This window comes from Natrix helvetica (genome assembly GCF_964273705.1).
Source record: "Natrix helvetica genome assembly, chromosome: 2".
NCBI lineage: Eukaryota > Metazoa > Chordata > Lepidosauria > Squamata > Natricidae > Natrix > Natrix helvetica.
The window spans coordinates 26,270,631-26,293,563 of NC_138552.1; the positions used below are offsets into that span (position 1 = coordinate 26,270,631).

At 39.7% G+C, this 22,933-nt stretch overlaps 1 protein-coding gene across 1 annotated transcript in view; it reads left to right on the forward strand.

Moving 5' to 3' along the window:
* Positions 1 to 22,933, forward strand: part of ITGA1 (integrin subunit alpha 1) — a 94,636-nt gene that overhangs the window by 36,431 nt on the left and 35,272 nt on the right. Inside the window, exons 7-17 of the mRNA XM_081940410.1 lie at positions 270 to 418; positions 1,829 to 1,979; positions 2,702 to 2,867; positions 7,485 to 7,558; positions 8,909 to 9,053; positions 10,640 to 10,782; positions 12,655 to 12,798; positions 12,937 to 13,194; positions 14,136 to 14,266; positions 14,898 to 15,061; positions 16,274 to 16,410. Of these exons, the coding sequence (XP_081796536.1) occupies positions 270 to 418; positions 1,829 to 1,979; positions 2,702 to 2,867; positions 7,485 to 7,558; positions 8,909 to 9,053; positions 10,640 to 10,782; positions 12,655 to 12,798; positions 12,937 to 13,194; positions 14,136 to 14,266; positions 14,898 to 15,061; positions 16,274 to 16,410 (1,662 nt within the window). The remainder of the gene's footprint in view (positions 1 to 269; positions 419 to 1,828; positions 1,980 to 2,701; positions 2,868 to 7,484; positions 7,559 to 8,908; positions 9,054 to 10,639; positions 10,783 to 12,654; positions 12,799 to 12,936; positions 13,195 to 14,135; positions 14,267 to 14,897; positions 15,062 to 16,273; positions 16,411 to 22,933) is intronic.

Sequence of the window (22,933 nt, forward strand, 5' to 3'; positions counted from 1 at the left end):
CTGCAAAGGAGTGAGAAGAATGCTGTATATGATCTATTTAGATGCTTCAGGTGGCAAGAAGAGTCAAGTCTGTGTAACTGAACTCTGTCCAACAGCCTAATGCTTATTCTTAGTAAGCCGCATTTCTGCTTTACCATATAAAACAAAAAAAGTTCTCGTGGTGTGGGTGGTCTTCTGTCTTTACCTGAAAGGTAAATTCTTCAGTTGCTGTCTTGTGAGTGTTGGCATCGTTGTTGAAAATTTCCTCAGCAGATGATTTTGTATTCCAGGTTGGGATCATTCAATATGGTGAAAATGTAACCCATGAATTTTATCTCAATGCATATTCAACCACAGAAGAGGTGCTTGAAGCAGCAGGCAAAATTAAGCAGAGAGAAGGATTTGAGACCATGACAGCTCTTGGCATTGAGACGGCAAGGTAGGTGCCTTACAGCCTTATAAACAAGTATCAACCTATATAAAGAACTGTGCTGATCTTCCACAGGCTTGTCCATGTACAACTTGACTTTAAGGATAGAAAGGGAGCCCTGAAAATTCCAACCAAAGGCCTACCGTGTTTCCCCGAAAATACGCCAGGGGCTTATATTTTTTTGACCCACGAAATATGGCCTTGGGCTTATTAAAGGGGAGGGCTTATTATTTTTGGGTTGCCGGGCGGCTGCTCCCTTGTGACTGGGTTCCCGAAGAGCCGGGCACAGCCTCAGGGTCGAATGGCTGTGTTGTGCTGTTGCAGCAGCAACGCAGCAGCCATGAGGTGACCAAGCTTATGAGCAGCCGCCCAGCAACCCCCCTTTCCAGCCGGGTACAGTGCCGCTGACCGACCTAGCAGTACCTGGAAGGCACCAAGCAACGCGAGCGCCTGTTCGCCGGCCTCCACCTCCCGCGGCTCGGTGCCTTCGGAATGCCCCTAGGTGAGTGAACGCTGCTGGCGCCCTCCGCCGCTTGGTTTTTTCTTTCAAAGCACGGAGGATGGATGCCGCTCTGGAAGTACGCTCTATGGTTGTGGGCTGCAGATTGTACAACCATAGAGCATACTTCCAGAGCGGCATCCATCCTCCGTGCTTTGAAAAAAAAAACCAAGCGGCGGACGGCGCCAGCACTGCAGATGCCCTTCGCGCGAGCGGGGAGAGGAAAAGCCACTGCGCAACTCCCCTCTCCAGCCATGCGAAGCCCCATTCCACTCACCTAGGGGCATTCCGAAGGCACCGAGCCGCGGGAGGCGGAGGGCGGCGAACAGGCGCTTGCGTTGCTTGGTGCCTTCCAGGTACTGCTAGGTTGGTCAGCGGCGCTGTACCCGGCTGGAAAGGGGGGTTGCCGGGCGGCTGCTCATAAGCTTGGTCACCTCATGGCTGCTGCGTTGCTGCTGCGACAGCGCAACACAGCCATTCGACCCTGAGGCTGTGCCCGGCTCTTCGGGAACCCAGTCACAAGGGAGCAGCTGCCCAGCAACCCCCCCTCTTCAGCTGGGCACAGCGCCGCTGACTGACCTAGCGGTACCCCGAAAGCACCAAGCAACGCAAGCGCCTTTGCCCCCACCTCATTCCCGTGGCTTGGTGCCTTCGGGATACCGCTAGGTCGGCGAGCGGTGCTCTGCCTGGTCGGAGGGGGGGGATTGTCCAGAGGGTTTATTTTCGAGGGTGGGCTTATATTTTTGCGCACGCGAAAAATGTCGCAAGGGTTTAGTTTCAGGACAGGTTGTATTTTCGGGAAAACATGTTATGGAGTCACCCACGATGCCATTTTTTAAAATTTTTCCTACTGATGTTGATATTTATGTTTTTGTCCTTGTCCTTGTCTGCAGATTTACAGGTTTTCACTCTCATTTTAGGAACGAAGCATTTACAGAGGCTCATGGGGCCCGCCCAGGGGTTCAAAAAGTCATGGTAGTTGTGACTGATGGAGAATCTCATGACAATTACCGATTACAAAAAGTGATTGATGATTGTGAAAAAGACAATATACAGAGATTTTCTATTGCTGTAAGTGATGTTTAGTAGAAAAACTGTGCTGTATATCTACAAATGATTCTTCCCCTTTTCCTCAATTTGCCTTGAAGAAAGAATCTTTTCTTTTTTTTAAGAATTTTATTGGTTTTTAAACATTTATGGGAAAAGATAAAGGGGTACATAGAAAATGTTGGCAGCTCCCACAGTAGTGGTAGAAATCCCTCCAAATCTCACAATTTTTACAATATTAAAAACAACGTATAAAAGATAAGCAAAAAACAGAATCTTATTCTATGTTGCATCAACCATGTGTTCAATCATTTTTCCTTTGTCACTTTCTAGGATATCAACAATTACAAATATTCCAAATACTTTTATTTTTGTGACCTGAGCCTTTTCGATATTGCTCCTTCCTCCCTGTCCCCAGGTGGAGCCACAGCCCCTCCTCCTTCATATCTTGTACCTTGCTACACTTTTCATTACCTTCCCTATGTTCGTCCTCTAGAAGAGAGAGATTTTTTTTAAATGAAGGCTAAAACATCTGCCTAATATGTAATACAGCCCAGGTTCGAATCCCAGTAAGGGTATGGCTAGCTGATGAGAACTAAATAGCTTGAAATAGATCTCTACTAGTCTCCCTTTATTTATTTATCAGCACAAATACCACACAAATATAAAAAGGCAACATTAAAAATATGGTTTTCTATATATACTTTTTAAATTTGCTTCTTCATTTTTCTCCCTGCATGCCACAGATTCTTGGCTCCTATAACAGAGGGAATCGAAACCCTGAGAAATTAGTGGAGGAAATCAAATCCATTGCAAGCAAGCCAACTGAAAAGCATTTCTTTAATGTCTCAAATGAAGTAGCTCTCCTTACAATTGTTGAAGCTCTCGGAGAAAGAATATTTGCTTTGGAAGGTATGCGTTCCCCACCCACCCCCTTCTGCTTTGTTGGTTTTATTAATGTATTTGATTTGTTGTTGTTGTAATCAAATAATAATTGCTATATTAGATACCTCAATAGATATCTAGTCCATTTATAGAATTATCCTAACTCAATGGTTAGAGGAGTTAAGATTGGAGTGAAGAAGTACTTTATTACAGGAAGTTCTGGGTACTGTATTTTTGTGTTGGTAATTTTAATTTGTAGCAGCTGTGCATTGAGCAGAATTAGCAAGGTAGCCAAAAAAATGCTTCTCCTTTTTCCCAAAATTACAGCCTGAAAGTAGAGTCTGGTAGTGAGCCAATGCTAGTCTTCTAGATCAGAAATGGGTTCTTAACTGGAATGGTCTGTGTGACAACAGAAAGGGTGATGTTATGTGAGAAAGATCTTGAGAAAAGGATTGAAGTGATGCTGCCTAGGGAACAGTCAATTAAGAGAGAGAAGCCTCATTACAGAAAATGTGATGGGATTGCACAGGCAGGATTTCTATTAAAGGGGAGGATTGTTTAATCTTCTGTGTAGATAAATCTGCAGATTAAAGTCTTGAGCTAGTTACTTGTTATTGTGTTTAAATCTTTTTCAGCTATAAAAACATTATTGTTCTCTGTATATATGGCTGAAGAGCAGATATTAAATCCTCTAGGGTTCATGCACATTTGGAGATTCTAGGAATTGCAATCCCAATCCTTCATAGGAGTCACAACATTTTTTGCCACCGTGGGCATAGCTTAGTTGGCGGGTCCATGTGACTGAGTGTGCATGAGTGATGTCAAGTTGGCCACACACACCTAGTCACATGACCACCAAGCCACTCCCACAAAACAGGCCACACCTACAGAATAGGTTCTAAAAAAAGAGTCAGTAGTGAAAATCATTTTTTTTACTACCAGTTCTATGGGCATGGCTTGGTGGGCGTGGCAGGGGAAGGATACTGCAAAATCCTCATTCCATCCCCACTCCCGGGGAACAGATATTGCAAAATCTCCATTCCCACCCCACTCTGGGGCCAGCCAGAGGTGGCATTTGCCAGTTCTCCGAACTACTGAAACTTTCCGCTACCGGTTCTCCAGAACCTGTCAGAACCTGCTGAATTCACCCCTGGGAAAAGTGTTATGCTAGGAAAGAATGAGTCCCTTATTTTAAGCTCTGCCTTCATCCTCTATTTCATTGAGAATCACCTGCCTTTATAACCTCTCAGATGATGACAAATCTGATCCTGGATGATGTCTTTCCATGCACTTGGTTCATTTTCCTTTCATGCTGCTCTGTGTCACAATTAGGGCCAAACTGTACCATTTATATCTCAGATTCAAGAAAAAAACATGTAACACAAATGTCCCCAATCATACCAATTCATACATGAGAATTGATGGATTGTACCTTCTTCCCTCCCTCCCTTTTTTTGGAATCATAACTTTACAAAACTGAACTGATATCTTTTCATCTGACATTCTGAATTTGCTGTCATTTAAACTGTGATATGTTCCATATTAGTCAATTTCCTACAGTTGGTTGTCCTTAATCCTTTACAATCCCTATCCATATCCTGTACTTCATTTATAAACTATCTTGGCAGCAAGGAGATTGCTTCCGTTCTTCTCTGCAGTGCTTAATGCACTACTAATGCTTTAAAATGTTAGGCAGCAATCCAAGTAATGTGTAAGTGATTATATTCCCTAGCAAGGAAAACATCTGTGTATACTTCACGTTTATACGTTATGTTCATCTTTTCTGAATAATCAAACTAAGCTTCTTTATGAATAACACAACCATGTGTACCAGGAAGACAACAAATATAAAACGCACTCATTAAAATATATGAATTGCCATTTTATTACTAATATTAGGTTATGAACCTTATTCAAATAGTACGGTTTTTATGAAAACCATGTTTGAATCTAAGGTCTTCCAGTGTTATAGTTTATCTCAATTAACAGTTATATACAGTATTGCTTCTGTTTTATGCAAAAGTAATCACTGTTTTGCTTATAAACATGGGCTGCATTCCCAGGAAGCTATATATGCACAAAAGGAAAAGCAACACATGTAGCCCCAGTTTTCCTTTAAATATCTATACTGTGTGAAGAGAAAGAAAATCCATGTTTAATTGAAGTGTGGCATGATTTTTTAAGCAGTATGAAATAATGGCATGGGACTTTCCACACACTTTAAGGGGTTGTACCAGTTTGCATGATACCCTGTTTCCCCAAAAATAAGACCTCCCTGGATAATAAGACCAATCAGGCTTTTGAGCGCCTGTGCTAAAATAAGCCCTCCTCTGAAAATAAACCTTCCCTTAAAATATTTAAATGCATGCGCAGCTGGTCCCCACCACTTTCTCTGGGGAAGGGGGGGAACACGCCCCACGCACCCCACATGCTCATGGAGGCCACTCCTGCAAACCCTTCTCTTAGTGGCTACTGCACCCCTTCTCTTAGTGGTGGCCACAAAAAATACCCATGACAGGCCCAGCAACGCTAGGACTGGCAAGAGTGTGCCAGAAACAGAGACAGACCTTCCGACCCTCTCTGGATCAGCTGATCTGCGGGCAATGGGCTGAGGCTAAGGGGCCTCCTGTACCTCAAAAATAATAAGACCTCCCTGAAAATAAGACCAAGTGCTTATTTTGGGGGGTCAGAAGAAAATAAGACCCTGACTTATTTTCGGGGAAACACGGTAATAAATGCTTGACTATAAAAGTTGAAACAGAGTCAGAGAGGGATATACAAACCCAGTATAAATAGAGTTTCTTGAGACCTCTTCCCACACTACCATGTTTCCCTGAAAATGAGACATTATTTTCTTTTGACCCCCCGAAATAAGCACTTGGCCTTACTTTCAGGGAGGTCTTATTATTTTTGAAGTGCAGAGGTGGTGAGCGTTGTAACCTCATTGCTGCTGCTGTGATGCAATATTTTTGGGGAGGTCTTATTTTTTTGGGAGGGCTTATTTTAGCACATGTGCTCAAAAGCCTGATTGGGCTTATTATCCAGGGAGGTCTTATTTTTGGAGAAAGAGGGTATTGCTTTTCCAAATCTGGAGCAGAAGTGATGATGCAGCTAGGAGCAGCCAGGAGAGTGGCTTCTTCCAAGGAGCCACCTGACAGGGATGATTCCACAGACATGGAGGATGGCAGCTCATCTGGCTGTAGGAGAAGAGATGGCCAAACCTGTGGGTGGAGTGAAAAGAGGGATCAGCATAGAATCTCTACATAACCACAAGAGAACTAAGTCCAACTCCCCTTGAGCGCCATTAACCCTTATCTACTCTAAGCAGGTGCTGAGCTTTCATTGAAGAGATTCACCTACGTAGGCTTTTATTAATCAATCAGTTTTATTGGACCTTTACATGTGGACCTGGTCTTTCATGCCTGACACTGGCACACCTACTGGTTGCAGAGCACTCTGTCCCATCTGTTGCAAATGTTGCCCAATGGTTGCTTGTAAATTTTCAATCGGTGTGTTAACTTTTTAATGATATCATAGCAATGTATCTGCTAACTTCTGCAAAGAACATGGTGCTTTCTATAGGTCTGTTACCATTCTCAAGATTTTCCTTCCTCTTAGGAGTACAAAGTCTGGCAACATTAATGTTAGGCCTAAGGAACCAAGAACGACACCTGGAGTTTCTTCTGACTAATTCATTTATTATATTTGTCTATTGACAGAAATCTTGCCAGTTATCTGCATAACTGTCCCAAAGGTGCTTTTTCAAGAGGCAACTGGGTCTCCTGGTTTTTCTTTGAAGATGTTTCACTTCTTATCCAAGAAGCTTCTTCAGCTCTGACTGGATGGATGAGAAGTGAAACTTCTTCAAAGAAAAACCAGAAAGTCCAGTTGCCTTTTGAAAAAGCACATTTGGGACAACCATGAACTGGATGACTGAGAATTTCCATGCATATCTGCATAACTCTTAAATATACTCTGTGAATTGCTAAGGAGTTTCCAACTTTTCCTTTTTCCTGCATACCAAAGATTCCAAGTTTTGCTGTATTTTTGGTCTCTGAGAAACGGCCTTTCCCCCTGGTATTCCTCCTAGAGGTATAATTATGTGATATTTTTACACACACTGCATTTTTCACATTCCAGTAATTAGAATTTAACTGGAATTATTTGAAAAAAATGTTGAACCAAAACATGAATCTACTCCGTGAGATTCTTAATTTCCAAAAGAAGCCTGAGGCAGAACTGGTCTTAGATTAAAACTATATTGAACTCCACCTAAAACAAATGTTTCAAAGTTAATTCAAAGTATTTCAAGGATGGTAAAACGTGTTACACATTGCAACAAGTGAAAATTTGGGTGTAAATTTGTGCTTTTCTGAATAATTTAATGTTGTATCTACTGTAACCAGTGCGCATGTGGAAAATTGTGGCCTCAAAACTAGATGTGACCCTAGCCATCTCTATGGTAACTATGGACTCAAGATACCACACTGACTTCTCCAGAGACATATCTAAATATTTAATTCATTAGTCAGCCTGGACATTCCTAAACCTTAATTAAGTCTTTTCTTGTTTCCAATTCCTTACAGTCATTTTTAGCATTTTCAATCAACTATGCTAAAACAATAAATATTTCCTGTTTTATAGCTACCAATGATCAACAGGCAGCTTCTTTTGAAATGGAAATGTCTCAAGTTGGCTTCAGTGCCCATTATTCTCAGGTAAAGTGACTAGATTCAATTACAAAGAAAAGAAACGGGGTATATTATACTTTCTCCACAGAGAGAAACATTACAATAAGTTTTGCTAATCAATTAAAAATAATCTTTGTTGAATCACAAGAACTTTTGACTTATTTATTGAAAATACTTTGCTCCTTTTGATATTGTCCATCAGTTGGGTTTCGGGTTGGGTTTTTGACAAGGATACTGAAGTGGGTTGCCATTTGGTCCATGGGGTTGTGAAGAGTCAGTCACAACTTAGCAATGGAACAACAGCAACAATAAAACATGTCCCTATTGAGTTTATTGGATATCACAACAATTCAAAATATTCAACAGGAATATGTAGGCGTTGGAAACTGGGGCTGTCAGGATAACACTTGCTGATTTGAAATTGCAATCAAATTATGATTCCATATATTAGGATTAATTTGAACAGGATGAATGAAATAGGATGATATCTGAGATGCTAACCTAATCTAGCATAGATGAGATACAACCTAGAACTAAGAAGAAATTTTCTAAGAGGGAGATAATTAATCAGTTTACCTTCAGAATTGTGAGTTCTCAATCACTGGAGGTTTTCAAGTCAACAATTGTCCAGAATGATATAGGGCAGGGGTATCAAACTCAATTTCATTGAGGGAGGCATCAGGGTTGTGTTTGACCTCAGGGGGTGGGGGTGGGCATGGCCAGCTTGACACCATTTGTGTGGTGGGGTGCCTGTGGTGGCCGAGTGCTCTGCCAGCAAAAATGAACTCCTGAGCTCCATTTTTGACTGGGATGGCCTCCTGCAACCCTTTGCCAATGAAAATGTGTGTGGTCCTCCCGAGCTCTGTACCTCTTCACTGGCAGAGGTATCACGGGCAGGTCCTTCACTGTTTCCAAGATGGCCCTGTGAGCCAGATCTAAGCAACCCAAGGGCTGGATCCGGTCTGAGGGCCTTGAGTTTGACACCTCTGGTATAGGGTCTCTTGCATGAGCAAGGGGTTGAACTAAAAGATCATATTCTATGTTTTATGCTTATTTATCAGATTAAATTAAAACAGGAAAACTTAGTAATGTCTCATATATACCAAAACATATTGAGGGATTTCCATTTAAAGATGCTGATTATGAACCTACTAAACACCTGGAACAAATACATGCTGGTGTACCAATTCTGAATTCATATATTTTTCTGTTTTATGTTAGGCCTATATATCAACTACTGATACATGACTGAATTGCTCTACGTTAGCCACGCATAAACTGGTTGCCCAGCGTAGTCCCCTTTTTTTGGTTTATGCCCCAGTATAAATCTCCCGGAGAATATAGTAATGCAATGATTTTTCTGCTGTGTTTGTAAAGGACTGGATCATGCTTGGAGCAGTTGGGGCATATGACTGGAACGGGACGGTTGTCATGTTAAAGGACAGCAATTTTCTAACACCAGCAAGTAACGCATTTGATGATAGCTTTTCAGAAAGAAACGAAAGCCTTGCAGCATACTTAGGTGAGCAAAATTGACTGCTGGTTGTCCTACTCCAGGGGTGTCCAAACTTGGGAACTTTAAGACTTGTGGACTTCAACTCCCAGAATTCCCCAGCCAGCCTGGCTGGGGAATTCTGGGAGTTGAAGTCCACAAGTCTTAAAGTTCCCAAGTTTGGACACCCCTATCCTCCTCTTATAATAATCTATGCCAGGCCAAAGTGTTTTAATCAAGGGCGACTTTCCCAACCAGATATCAATGGTTGTATTGTGCATTAGATTCAGGAAATGGAAGCGCTTCTAATAGAAGACACTTTCTTCTTTTTATTTTTATGAATCAAATTAAATTTAGGAAATCCTGTTTAAAAATTAAATTCAAGAGGCCTCTGGCCATTTCACGCCAACATATTGTACTTTAGATACGTTATAGGGTATCTAGGCCAGTCGATGGACTTCTTTTTACTTTATAAAGGTTTACTTTCCAGATTAATCCTTTCTAAAACAATCCACCCTAATGTATTGGCTTTGAAGACACTCTCGCTCCCTCCCTCTCTCTCTTTTGCAAAGAAGCTGAATGAATTATTTGTGGCTGTATTTTACAGCCCTGCGGATACCATGTTTAATTTGGAGGAAGAAAATGAGTGTTAATGCCTGCCCTATGGATTAAACCAAGTCAGAAAATGAATGCCACTGGAACACTACAACTATATATATTGAGATAGGCTATAATGACAACAAGCCCTATTGTGCTTTACCTCTCCTCCCTTTTATTTCTCACTGAACCATGGAGAAGCCTGTCTGGGTTTCTTCAAATACAATCTACTTTCCCAGAATGTAAGGAATGCTTCAGCCCTCTTTGTTTATATGACAGTACTTGCCTATTTCCTTCAAGGTCACCTTTCAGATTCCATGTCCCAAATAATAAGAAGATATAAAGTCTTAAATTTTCCCACAAATTGAAAGCAAAAAAAATTGACTTTATATGTTCTTCAGCTAGGAGTTATTAAATAGCATAAATGAGAAATTCACTGGTGTGTTTAATTAATGACCTTGGAACACCAAAATTATTTAGAACAATCTGATTCCAGGGGATGCTATTTCAGAAAACAGAGACAACTCAAACTCTTTTTAGTGAATAGGCAAAAATTATTGGGAGAATTTAAATGTTCCTTATGATCAACTTCTGAATCAAATAATTAAAATGCGGATAATGCAAGTTTCTGCAATCTAAATTTCAACTCTCAGAAACCACCAGCTAGCTTGGAATGAAAACTAGAAGCTGATATTCATATATTTGGAGGGCACTCGTATTAGGGAAAGTTGGCATAACAGGAATTCTTAAATAGATTTCCTTGGGAAACCCAGAAATACCTGTTCTTTATAAGTTGATGAAAACTATTTCTACAGATAGGCATAAAAACAGGAGACATGTTGCCAAAGAAGAATCAATATTTTTTTAACAAATCCCTTTCAGAGTTTGTGGGGTAGAATGGGGGTTCAAAAAACTGTGGGTACATAGGCAATTTGCCCTAAGAAAAATGTATGTGTGTAAAGTAAAATTAACTATTAAATACTATGAGTATAATGAGTGTGTATTATCTAATTCCTTAGGTTATACCGTCAATTCAGCTTCTGTACCTGGAGATCTCCTATACATTGCAGGGCAACCTCGTTATAATCATACCGGTCAAGTTATCATATATAGAATGAAGGACACTGAAATAGAAATACTTCAGAAATTAAGTGGTGAACAGGTAATTATGTATTATGACACTAATCTACTGCCTAGTCGGTCACGGGGGGGGGGTAAAAAACATCAATAAGCACATCCTCACTACATTTCCATTTTTAATGTTAGTGATGACAAAAGTTAATTGTACTTCTAATAATGAAGTTATGTGCACCACACATTTACTCCAGAAAAGAAATACAAGTGAGGATTTCATTCAAAACTATTGCACCAATTATCAATGAATGTACCAGGGGTGGGTTTCAGCCGGTACGCACTGGTATGGGCGTACTGGTTGGTGAAATTTAGCGTGCCTTCCCGTACCCCTTCTTCTGGAAGCCCTGTACCTGAATGCTGCCTCCCCTTGGCCTATCCCCCCCTGCTCGCTCCCCCCTCCACTGGTCCCCATCCACTTGCTCACTTGCCCCGCTCATCCACACCATGCTTGCCCTGCCCATCCACTTCCTTTGCCCAACCATCTGAAGCTCCGAGGCTGCAGGCGGTCACCTGCCCGAACGAGGAGAAAACTATCACATTCTAGGGAAAGCAATTGGGTTGATCGGAGAAGGCAGCACCGAGAGGAATCCAGGAGAAAAATATCACACACTGGGAAAAGCAATTGGGTTGATCGGAGAAGGCAGGACAATAAGGAATCCAGGAGAAAACTATCACCCGAAGATCTCCCAAAGTTCTTTCCGCAGTGTGTGATAGTTTTCTCCTGGATTCCTCTCTATCCTGCCTTCTCCGATCAATCCAATTGCTTTCCTCAGCATGATAGTTTTCTCCTTAATGCCTCCTTGTCCTGCCTTCTCTGATCAACCCAATTGCTTTCCCCAAAGTGCAATTTCGGCCCTAAATCCTTCAGCAGTCTATTTTTGGGAGCTTTTCCCCTCTCTTCCCCCCTTTCTTTTCATCGGAGTCACAACATTTTTGGCCACCGTGGGCATAGCTTGGTTGGCGGGTTCATGTGACTGAGTGTGCATGAGTGATGTCAAGTTGGCCATGCCCACCCAGTCACATGGCTGCCAAGCCACTGCCACCTGCTCACATGACCGCCAAGCCACTCCCACAAAACAGGCCACACCTACAGAATAGGTTCTAAAAAAAATGAAACCCACCACTGGTCCCACTGTATCATGTTTGAAAGAAGGTATTTTATGTAAGAGCAGCTGCACTGAAACAAGAATATGTACAGACTGAAGCTCTGCACATGTAATTTATGGATTGTGCTTTTCTATCTCTCTCTTAATATTCTGATTTTAGTAACAGCCAACCTTTGCTTGGGTGCTAAAACAGAGGCATCCCCCCAGCTTAGTTTCTTTATGTTATCAAGCATATACCTCTTAGAGCAGAATAACTTTATGTCTTTAATAATCCTTAGTGTTCTAAGTTATATTATTAAATCTCAAAGCAAGGGCCTTAGACTACTTTATCTATTCCTCACTCCCACCCCCAGTTCACATTCATATATTTTGCAGTATTAAAAGTTATACACAAACCATACAAATTTATGAATTATATTACCTAGCAAAGGGGGGGGAGGGATTACATAATGCAGAATTTTCTTTTTTTGTTGGCCCCTTGTTGATTTTATTTCCTCAACCTGAAATAAATTCACTTTCTCTTTTTCCCTGTGTGCATCTACACACACACACTCTGCAAAACTAAGTAAATTCAGTCTTGCCATTGGGAAAAAAAGGGATGGTTTAAATTTGATTGTTTAATTCCTACCCAATCTTAATCCAAATGAAATCATTAGTTTATTCACTAGTAGGAGAAATCACAAAACAAGTATTTATCATTTTCAGGCTCATTATACCATGATGTTTGAGGACCTGTGACTTACCTAATGCCATTGTTGTTATATATTAACATGTTGCTATTTTTTAAATCACAGATTGGATCGTATTATGGAAGTGTTATCACAACAATTGATATTGACAAGGATACATATACAGATCTTCTTCTGGTGGGAGCACCTATGTACATGGGGACCGAGAAAGAAGAACAAGGCAAGGTGTACATTTATTCTTTAAACAAGGTAATGATTGTTTTAAAAAATCATATGGATTGGGGATTCAAGTGAGAGTTTAACACCAACTGATTGCATGTCTAGGTTATCAAAAGAACTTGTAATAAAAAAACCGGGTCTTTTTGATAATTATTTTTCCCTTAACAGAAAACCTTTGAATATCAGATGACACTTGAGCCTGTAAAACAGACTTGCTGTTTGGTGCACAAAGAGAAGGATTGCACAAATCACAACAAAAATGAGCCATGTGGAGCTCGTTTTGGGACATCAATTGCTCCCGTAAAGGATCTCAATCTTGATGGTTTCAATGATATTGTCATAGGTGCCCCTCTAGAAGATGATCATCGAGGGGCTGTGTATGTTTATCATGGAAATGGGAAGAGCATAAAGAAAGAATATGCCCAGGTATGGCTCAGACTTAACTGCTTCATTTGTCTGAAATGGTCTAAGCAGCAGGTTGGGTTAGAAGACATCCTGGCCCCTTCCAATTCTGTTATTCTATTCTAACTGAGCTTCATTCCAAAACCAAGAATAGTTTAATTATGGAATTCTTAGCCTCTGGAAAGTTTACCATTTTGCAGAAAAGGAAAAGTAGTATAAAATACAAGATAGTTGTTCTGTACAAGTATATATGCTTATTTTATAAGTAATGTATAAATTAATCATATGTCCAAAGTTGATAAGCATTTTCCAGGTATTTTTAACAAATGGTTTTATTGAAAGTTTTAGTAAACTAATACAATCTAAACAAGGAGAAAAAAAGAAAAGACAATTTTAGAAATTTTTGGGAAAAGTGAAAAAAAGTAGAAGAAAAAAATTAAAAGAAAAAAAATAAAGACATAATAAAAAGTGACTTCCACCCTTTATCAAACTAAGTATATGATAATATATTAATTTTCACCCTTTTTTAAAATCACAAATAAAAAGTTTTCCCCCATAGCCTTTTCATCTATGCACAATCCAAAAATTGTCACTTTTCAGTCCTGCTTCAGTCCATTAGGAATTATCAGAAATATCAAATACTTTATTCCCAATCAGTACAACTTTATATTACTTCTTGCTCTTCACAATGTTTCATCATGTTTTGGCATTCAAGAAGAATTTAAAGCACTCCCCAGTCTCTTTTGTAAATCCCATGTAGAAGCATCATCCAGGTACCTTTCTGGGATTTAGGTAGGACATCATTCCTACATAAATGCAATGTTTATTCAACATCACATATTTTATACAGTGGTAGGGATTTGGGAGAGTTATAAAGGAGCAAGGTCTGGAATCACAAACAATTATCTATTTGTAATACGCTCAAGTATATTTTATGGATGTAATAAAACTATGCTTCTTTAAAGCGTATTGCTTCTGGTGGAGATGGGGAAAAGATGAAATTTTTTGGACAGTCAATACATGGTGAAATGGATTTAAATGGAGATGGACTTACAGATGTTACTATTGGAGGCTTAGGAGGAGCAGCCCTTTTCTGGTAGGTATATTCAAATTTAGGCTTGAAATTCCACCTTGTTATCAGTAATATAACAGTTATATTCCCCAACTGAATTTGTTGTCATTTGTGAATGTAACTGAGGGAATGATATCAATTCATAAGGAAGGGTTGAAGTTACTGGCACGGTTGGAGAACTTGGCATGATTTTCAGAAGTATTGAAAACCCTAAAACATCTGATTGCGTTTTGCATGAAATGTTGAATGACTGAATTAAGGACAAGCCTTTAAAATTGGAATACACAATCTAGGAAAATAACATGACTGGGTGGCAGGCTGGCATCTTGAGCAAAAATATGTCACATTGTAGACACAAAAATGGACTCTTCTTTTAGAAACATCAGGAAGTAATGTTAAGTAGGGAGAGAAAAACAAATTCATTAGGACTGTACAATTTTATTTAAAATGTTTTGGGCTTTACACAAGCATAGGACCTCTCTTATATTCATGAAAATGTTAAGAAAGTTACTGAGACAATTTCCAGCTTAGTTTTCCCTCAGCATATTCTCAGCTAATTCAGATATCCAGCTCAGATCAAGCACACGTGGCGCTAAATATTACACATGTTGAACATTCTGTAATATTCCTTAATTGTTTTCTTGAATGGTTTTAGGTCTCGAGATGTTGCCCAAGTAAATGCTTCCATGAAATTCATACCCAACAAAATTGATATTCAGAAGCTCAGTAGTGACATGCAAAAACAAAAGGTCTATATTAACTCCACAATTTGTTTTCAAGTCAGATTAAAGTCAAAAGACACCACAATTAATGAAACAGGTAGGTGGACATCCAGATTTCTGAACTCTGTATAGATGTTTTCTACCGGGAACGTCTGGTAGGAGGAGGAGGTATCAAATATCAAGATGATGATCCTTAAATTCCATGCCTTTTCTTTTTATGTGTGTCATGCATATAACACATCTTTTTTAAAAAGCTGCTATCTTGATTGTTTTGGTCTTTCTCCTGAGGATGCTCCTGTATTTATTGTTCAAACCACAGCTGCAATCAAAAATGTACTTCTGAACGGTTCTTCGGTAGTCTGCAGAGAGATTTAAATCCTAAACCATTACTTTGGGCATCACTTTGTTGCATAAAAATAAAATAGAACTAATGTTTTAAATGATTTTATAACATTGTATTTCTTATTAGCTAGAAGCTGAAGTAGGGATTGAACGATCCCATTACTTAGAACTTTAATAATGAGGGGGGAAAGGAACAAATAAATAACCAGTTCAAATGACCTAAAGAAACAAAAGATTCATTAATGATTCAAGTTTCCCTTTTCAAATCCCCTGAGCCTTAACTGGAGCATTCAGGATTCAAGGGATAATTGTAGCTATTTATTCTATACAGAATATAGAATACTAGAAAAAAAAACCAATGATGACCTCCAGAGATTTGTCCTAGAACTGAGAAAGAAATAGAGACTAAACTATTTAAGAGCATAATAAATAATTGTTTCAGTGTATGTGACAGCAATCTCCTATTGCCTCACAATTAGATACACATTCAGTCTATTTTTTGCACAAATGGTAGGATAGGAAATGTATATCCTTTGTTTAACTTTTGGCTCATTGCCTTTAATTTCACTGAACTGGCCTGTCTCAGCAGATAGCAGCCCTGACTTAATCTGGATTTGGAAGCTAAACAATATCAGGTCTGGTTAGGACTTAGATGGAGGATCTTCAGAAAGTTAAACTGAAAGAATTGAAACATATCCTGGAACAAGCACTAGCTAGCTGTTGCCATGCAGCTACCAAGAAAACTACATGCAAAGGTCTTCAACCCCAAAGACCAACTTATAGAATTCCCACAATGCAACATAACAACTCTAAGCTACACATACTATATCTGATACCCTCACATTGTATTAATACAGTCTTTAAAAGTGATAGAACTAATGAAGGGAAACAAATGAGCAGCTTTCATACAAAGCTACTATAGAAACTTTTTACATATGGAATTAATTGCTCCTATTTTTGTTCCTAGATATACAGTATTGGCTTACACTTGATTCACAAAGAAAGGTGTCTCGAACACTTTTTGCCGAAACAAATGAACGGAGGATTCAAAAAAACATCACAGTTAGAGGTTCAGAATGCATTAAGCACAACTTCTACATGTTGGCAAGTAAATCATATAAAGTGGCTGTCTCCTTTGTCTATTGCTATAATTGACTTTATCTCATGATTAAACAATTTTAAATAGGACTAGAGAAAACTTCCTTTTCTAACATATGACTAAAACATAAGGAATGGTTGTAGGAGTTGGGTATGTCTAGTTTAATGAAAAGAAAGACTAGGGGAGACATGATAGCAGTGTTCCAATATCTCAGGGGTTGCCACAAAGAAGAGGGAGTCAAACTATTCTCCAAGGCACCTGAGGGTAGAACAAGAAGCAATGGGTGGAAACTAATCAAGGAGGGAAGCAACTTAGAACTGAGGAGAAATTTCCTGACAGTTAGAACAATTAATCAGTGGAACAGCTTGCCTCCAGAAGTTGTGAATGCACCAACACTGGAAGTCTTTAAGATGTTGGATAGCCATTTGCAGTGACGTGCGGTGAGGTTTATGGCTGGTGAGGCACTGACCCAGTGGTGGGTTTCAAATTTTTTTTGACTTGTGGACTTCAACTCCCAGAATTCCACAGCCAGGCATGCTCAGTTCCGATTTAAAGCGACAGCATTTGTTTTTCTCCTTTGCGAAAGAAATTTCCTTCTTTCTTTTTCTTCTCCCTTCTCCTCTTTCCTCCCTCTCTCCCTCCCTCCCCCCTCTCTCAAACACACACACACACACACACACACACACACACACACACACACAGAAGTTGGATTGGACTACACACACTTTCCCCCAGCCCCAGAAGGATTAAGCCCAGCTTCACTGATTACAGGTTTGAAAAGGCAACGTGGCTCTGCCTGCAATCAAACTACACTTTGAAGTTTGATGTTTGAATTCCTCCCCCTCCCTCCGACCCACACGTACCTTTTCCAGCTGTTTCAGAGAGGATTTCAACTCTGCTCTTGCCTCGGGTCCTCTGAAAAAGCCCCGCCCAAACGAGCACCCTCTACTATGAGGCAGGAGAACTGCATGCCTCACCTACATCAGGAATTTTTAGGTTTTTAACCCTTGCTAACTCTGCTCGAGTGATCATAAAACGCCTAAAGTCAGACTAGATGAGGCATGCAGTTCTCCTGCCTCACAGTAAAGGGTGCTTTTTTAGAGGCTTTTTTAAACAGTTAAGCAGAGTCATCCATGGTGAGGCAGCAACTAGCTCAGCCTGACCTCAGCTCTCGCCTTTTTCCTTTTACATTTTTTTTCTTTTCACAATGACAGTGGTGAGGCTGTACCTCCCCTGCCTCCCCTGACTGCACATCACTGGCCATTTGTCTGAAACTGTATAGGATTTCCTGCCTAGGCAGGGGGTTGGACTAGAAGACCTCCAAAGTCACTTCCAACTCTGCTATTGTATTATTGTATTAAGTCCAAAAGCTCGGAAGACAAAACCTCTGCTCCCAGTGGCTGACCCAGATCGGATCCTTGCTTGTTTCTATTGTATTGGTCTACTAAGGGAGCTAATATTGATCTTATTGGGGACAACAGCCCTGTAACTCAATGTTTTCCCACCTACTATTAAATTCAAAATATAAATTATTATATATGTACTTCCATTATCACAGGCTGTTCCGGATGATTGGTGGCATACTGATATGTGCATGGAGGAAATACCTTTAAAATATACAATTTAAATATATATAATCATATGAATTTCTTCCCCTTCTGACTGTCTTTTTCCATTTTCCATTTGCATTATTTTTCTATTTTCCATATGCATTTATAGAAAATTAAATATGGTGGATGGCTGAAGGTCAGAACTTTGGAAATGCAGTATGTCATATGTTGAGATGGTAGACCGCCAATTGATGGGCTGAATTGTGGGAGACAAGTTTCTGGCAAATGGATGATTTCTGTCTGGCCATGTCCTCTATATTGTTTACTTCCAACATACCTGAAAGGGTGGCAGCACTTAATTATGGCTAGTTTTGTAAAAAAAACAGCAACATATCCCGTCAAAATCACCAGGAAATATATAGCATTCCCAATAACTCTAGAAAAGATCATGAGTACTTCCATATTTTGCCAAGGTTTTTCACCCATTTCCTACTGCAAATAACTTCCTCCTTGAAACAGATGCAATTAAGGAATAATCAATTAGACCTGTATTTAATGAAAGGCCATTGCCAACACAGAAATTTAACACATGCGATTTTGTGTATGCATGAATGTTTGTGATTTCCAACAATATCTCATTAGTTACAAATAAAAACTTACAAAGAAAATATTTTAATTTTTACGAAGCACTAAGATTTAAACTAGGGGTGTCAAACTCACGTCATCATGGTAGCGTCATGTGATATATTGTGACTCCTCCCCTTTGCTAAACCGGGTGTGGGCATGGTCAGCGTGAGATGCATCCAGCCCGCAGGCTGGCAGTTTGACAGCCCTGAGCTAAATAATTCCTTCTGCTGTCACTGTTGTCATCAATATCTTCTTCATCATCACCGTCATTGTTATTGAATGCTTATTAGCTAATGATGGGTATGACTGATAAGGCTTGAAAGCATTAATTTTTAGTGAAGCTTGTAACTTGTGAGAAAAAAGTAATTGTTGGGTGTTGACCTCTTAATAGGAAAATTGTACTAGTTGGCTTATTTTCTTCCATCCATACAGTAAATCTCATACCATTCAGAGGGTCCTTCTATTATGGAACCCAGATATCTGCATTCAAATCAATATTAATACATGCTATGTCTACTTTGCTTTTGATATTGCTTGCCCTCAATGTCTCTGTCCCTAGCAAAGCAATCTGATAGTTGACCTTCTGCCACCAAGGATGATGAAGCAGCCCCTCAGATGCGAATTTTACTTTTCAATAGCTTTTTTAATTTTTACATTTGGAGGAGTTAGCAGCAGGCAATCATTCACCATACTTTATTTTTTTTAATTTACAAACATACAAACTACACACACACAAAACTTAGACGTACACTACATTTACACAATACAGTACCAACAGGAACTTCTTGTTCTTTCTAATAGCAATTTCAAATCGATACAATTCTCCTTATATTATTTCCCCTTCTAATATATTTCATTTGCGTTTCACCATTTTTAACCCTCTTATTTTACTCATCTATCTGCTATTTTGGGTGATTACCTCTAATAAATTTAAACTCTCTTGAGTGTATGTATATATATGTGTGTGTGTGTGTGTGTGTGTGTGTTGTATTTGTGCTGATAAATAAATAAAGGGAGACTAATATAGATCTATTTCAAGCTATTTAGCTCTCATCAGCTAACCATAGCCTTACTGGGATTGTGGCTTAGTGGCTAATACATCTGCCTAAAATGTAATACAGCCCAGGTTCAAATCCCAGTAAGGGTATGTTAATTTGTCCATTTTGTTAATTTGTCCATTTTGGCACAGTCCATAACCTTTCTTATTATTTATTCTTATTATCTTATTATTCTTATTATCTTATTATTATTAACATATTATATATATGTTAATTCTCCTTAACATATTTGGGCATACCAAGGGTTGTGACACCATACATACATACATACATACATACATACATACATACATACATACATACATACAGATAGATATATAGATATATATCTGTATGTATGTATGTATATATATTCGTAGATTTTCACGGGTGTAGGTATGCTGGTTTTGTTGTATTCGGGTCTTTTCCCATGTAAGGTTGAGATTGTCTTTGCAACGTTTCAGCAGGATCTCACCTGCCATCTTCGGGCTTGGGCTTAAAATGGGAACGGAGCTGCCGTCTTTCTGTAAGTCTTGGTGGGAGGGGATGGGGTGCTGGCTTTGTTTCAGTAAGTGGAATGATTGGTTGTGTGGTTGTATCATGATTGGTAGATTGGTGCTGATTGGTGCAGGCTGTGTGTGCACTGTTGTTTTGTATTGTAACGGCTTGGGTGGTGGGTGGTGTTCGTTTGTTGGCTAGGGCTGGTTTCCAGATGTTTGGTAGGCGGGAGGTATCATCACGTTTATTCATGTTGTGGGGGTGTTTCTTTATTTCAATGGCTTCCATGATTATTCTCTTGTAAAGGTGTTCTGTTTTGGAGATTAACCTGGCTCCTTCAAAGTTGATTTCATGTCCTGTAGCTTTAAGGTGCTGGAAAAGGGAAGAAGTTTTTTCTTTTTTTCTTACTGCGTTTTTGTGTTCTGTGATGCGTGCATTTATTCTCCTGTTTGTTTGTCCTATGTATATTGCCGGGCAGATTTTGCATGGTATTTCGTAGACTCCCTGGTTTTCTAGCTGGATTTTGTCTTTGGGGTTTCTTAAGATGTTGGCTATTTTTTGGTCAGTGGTGAAGGCTGTCCTGATATTTTTGGGTCAGTGGTGAAGGCTGTCCTGATATTTTTTGGTCAGTGGTGAAGGCTGTCCTGATATCAGGACAGCCTTCACCACTGACCAAAAAATAGCCAACATCTTAAGAAACCCCAAAGACAAAATCCAGCTAGAAAACCAAGGAGTCTACGAAATGCCATGCAAAATCTGCCCGGCAATATACATAGGACAAACAAACAGGAGGATAAATGCACGCATCACAGAACACAAGAACGCAGTAAGAAAAAAAGAAAAAACTTATTCCCTTTTCCAGCACCTTAAAGCTACAGGACATGAAATCAACTTTGAAGGAGCCAGGTTAATCTCCAAAACAGAACACCTCCACAAGAGAATAATTATGGAAGCCATCGAAATAGAGAAACACCCCCACAGCATGAACAAACGTGATGATACCTCCCACCTACCAGACATATGGAAACCAGCCCTAGCCAACAAACGAACACCACCCACCACCCAAGCCATTACAATACAAAACAACAATGCACACACAGCCTGCACCAATCAGCACCAATCTACCAATCATGATACAACCACACAACCAATCATTCCACTTACTGAAACAAAGCCAGCACCCCATCCCCTCCCACCAAGGCTTACAGAAAGACAGCAGCTCCGTTCCCATTTTAAGCCCAAGGCCAAAGATGGCAGGTGAGATCCTGCCGAAACGTTTCAATGACAATCTCAACCTTACACGGGAAAAGACCCGAATACAACAAAACCAGTATGTATGTATGTATGTATGTGTGTGTGTGTGTGTGTGTGTATATATGTATTTGTGTTACAACCCCTGGTATGACTAAATATGGGAGGAAGGTCACTACTCCCTCTTTCTGTCCTTGGCTTATCACAGAAGACCATGCAGGCAGAAAACCATATATTTTATTTTTACTGTTGCCTTTTTATATTTGTGTTGTAATTGTACTGATAAATAAATAAAGGGAGACTAGGATAGATCTATTTCGAGCTAATTAGCTCTCATCAGCTAGCCATACCCTTACTGGGATTAGAACCCGGGGTGTATATATCTTAGGCAGATAAAATATAAAAAGGCAACAGTAAAAATAAAAATATGGTTTTCTGCCTGCATGGTCTTCTGTGATAAGCCAAGGACAGAAAGAGGGAGTAGTGACCTTCCTCCCATATTTAGTCATACCAGGGGTTGTAACACAAATACATACCTATTTCCCTGGCTCAACTGATAAGGAAGAGAACCCGTGGCTTAGTGGTTAAGACTTCTGCCTAAGATATATACACCCCGGGTTCTAATCCCAGTAAGGGTATGGCTAGCTGATGAGAGCTAATTAGCTCGAAATAGATCTATCCTAGTCTCCCTTTATTTATTTATCAGTACAATTACAACACACACACACACACACACACACACACACACACACACACACACACACACACACACACACACACACACATATATATATATATATATATATATATATATATATATATATATATATATATATATATATATATATAAATTCTCCTTAACATACATACATACATGCATGCATGCATGCATGCATGCATGTATGTATGTATGTATATGTTAATTCTCCTTAACTTCTATTTTTGGGTTTTATTGACTTCTTTCATTGATCTTTGCTTCTTTCCTACATCCACCTATACCATTTTTCCCATATCTGGTAATATTCTGTTTCTTCTTTTCCCTGGATTTCTTTTGTTAATTTGTCCATTTCGGCACAGTCCATAACCTTTCTTATTATTTCATCTTCGCTTGGTATCAATTTATTTTTCCATTTCTGAGCGAAGGCAATCCTCCACAGAGTCTTTTTCTTTCCAGCTCATCTGTTCCATCAGTTTCATGTTGTCCTCCTTTTTTGGGTTGTCAATGATAACAAATGCCTCAATTTCAACTGCTTTCTCTATTCGCTTCCCTCATATGCAGTCGCCATCGCTCCAGTCCTGTCCAAGTGACAGGATAGATCCTTGTCCATTTAGTGGGTTTCTCCTACCCACTGGGGGGTTTGCCTCACCACCCCAGTGTCTTCAGAGTTTCTACCTAAATCTGCCAATCCCTTCAGGTTCTGCAGTGCTCAAAAATGAGCCCAAATGAAGAAGTTTGGGTTACAGGTTATGGGAGCTGCCGTTTCTCAACCCCAGCATGATGATGTCACTGCAGGAAGTCCTTTCACCATAATTTCTAGACATCCTTGGCTCAGGCCAAAATGGAA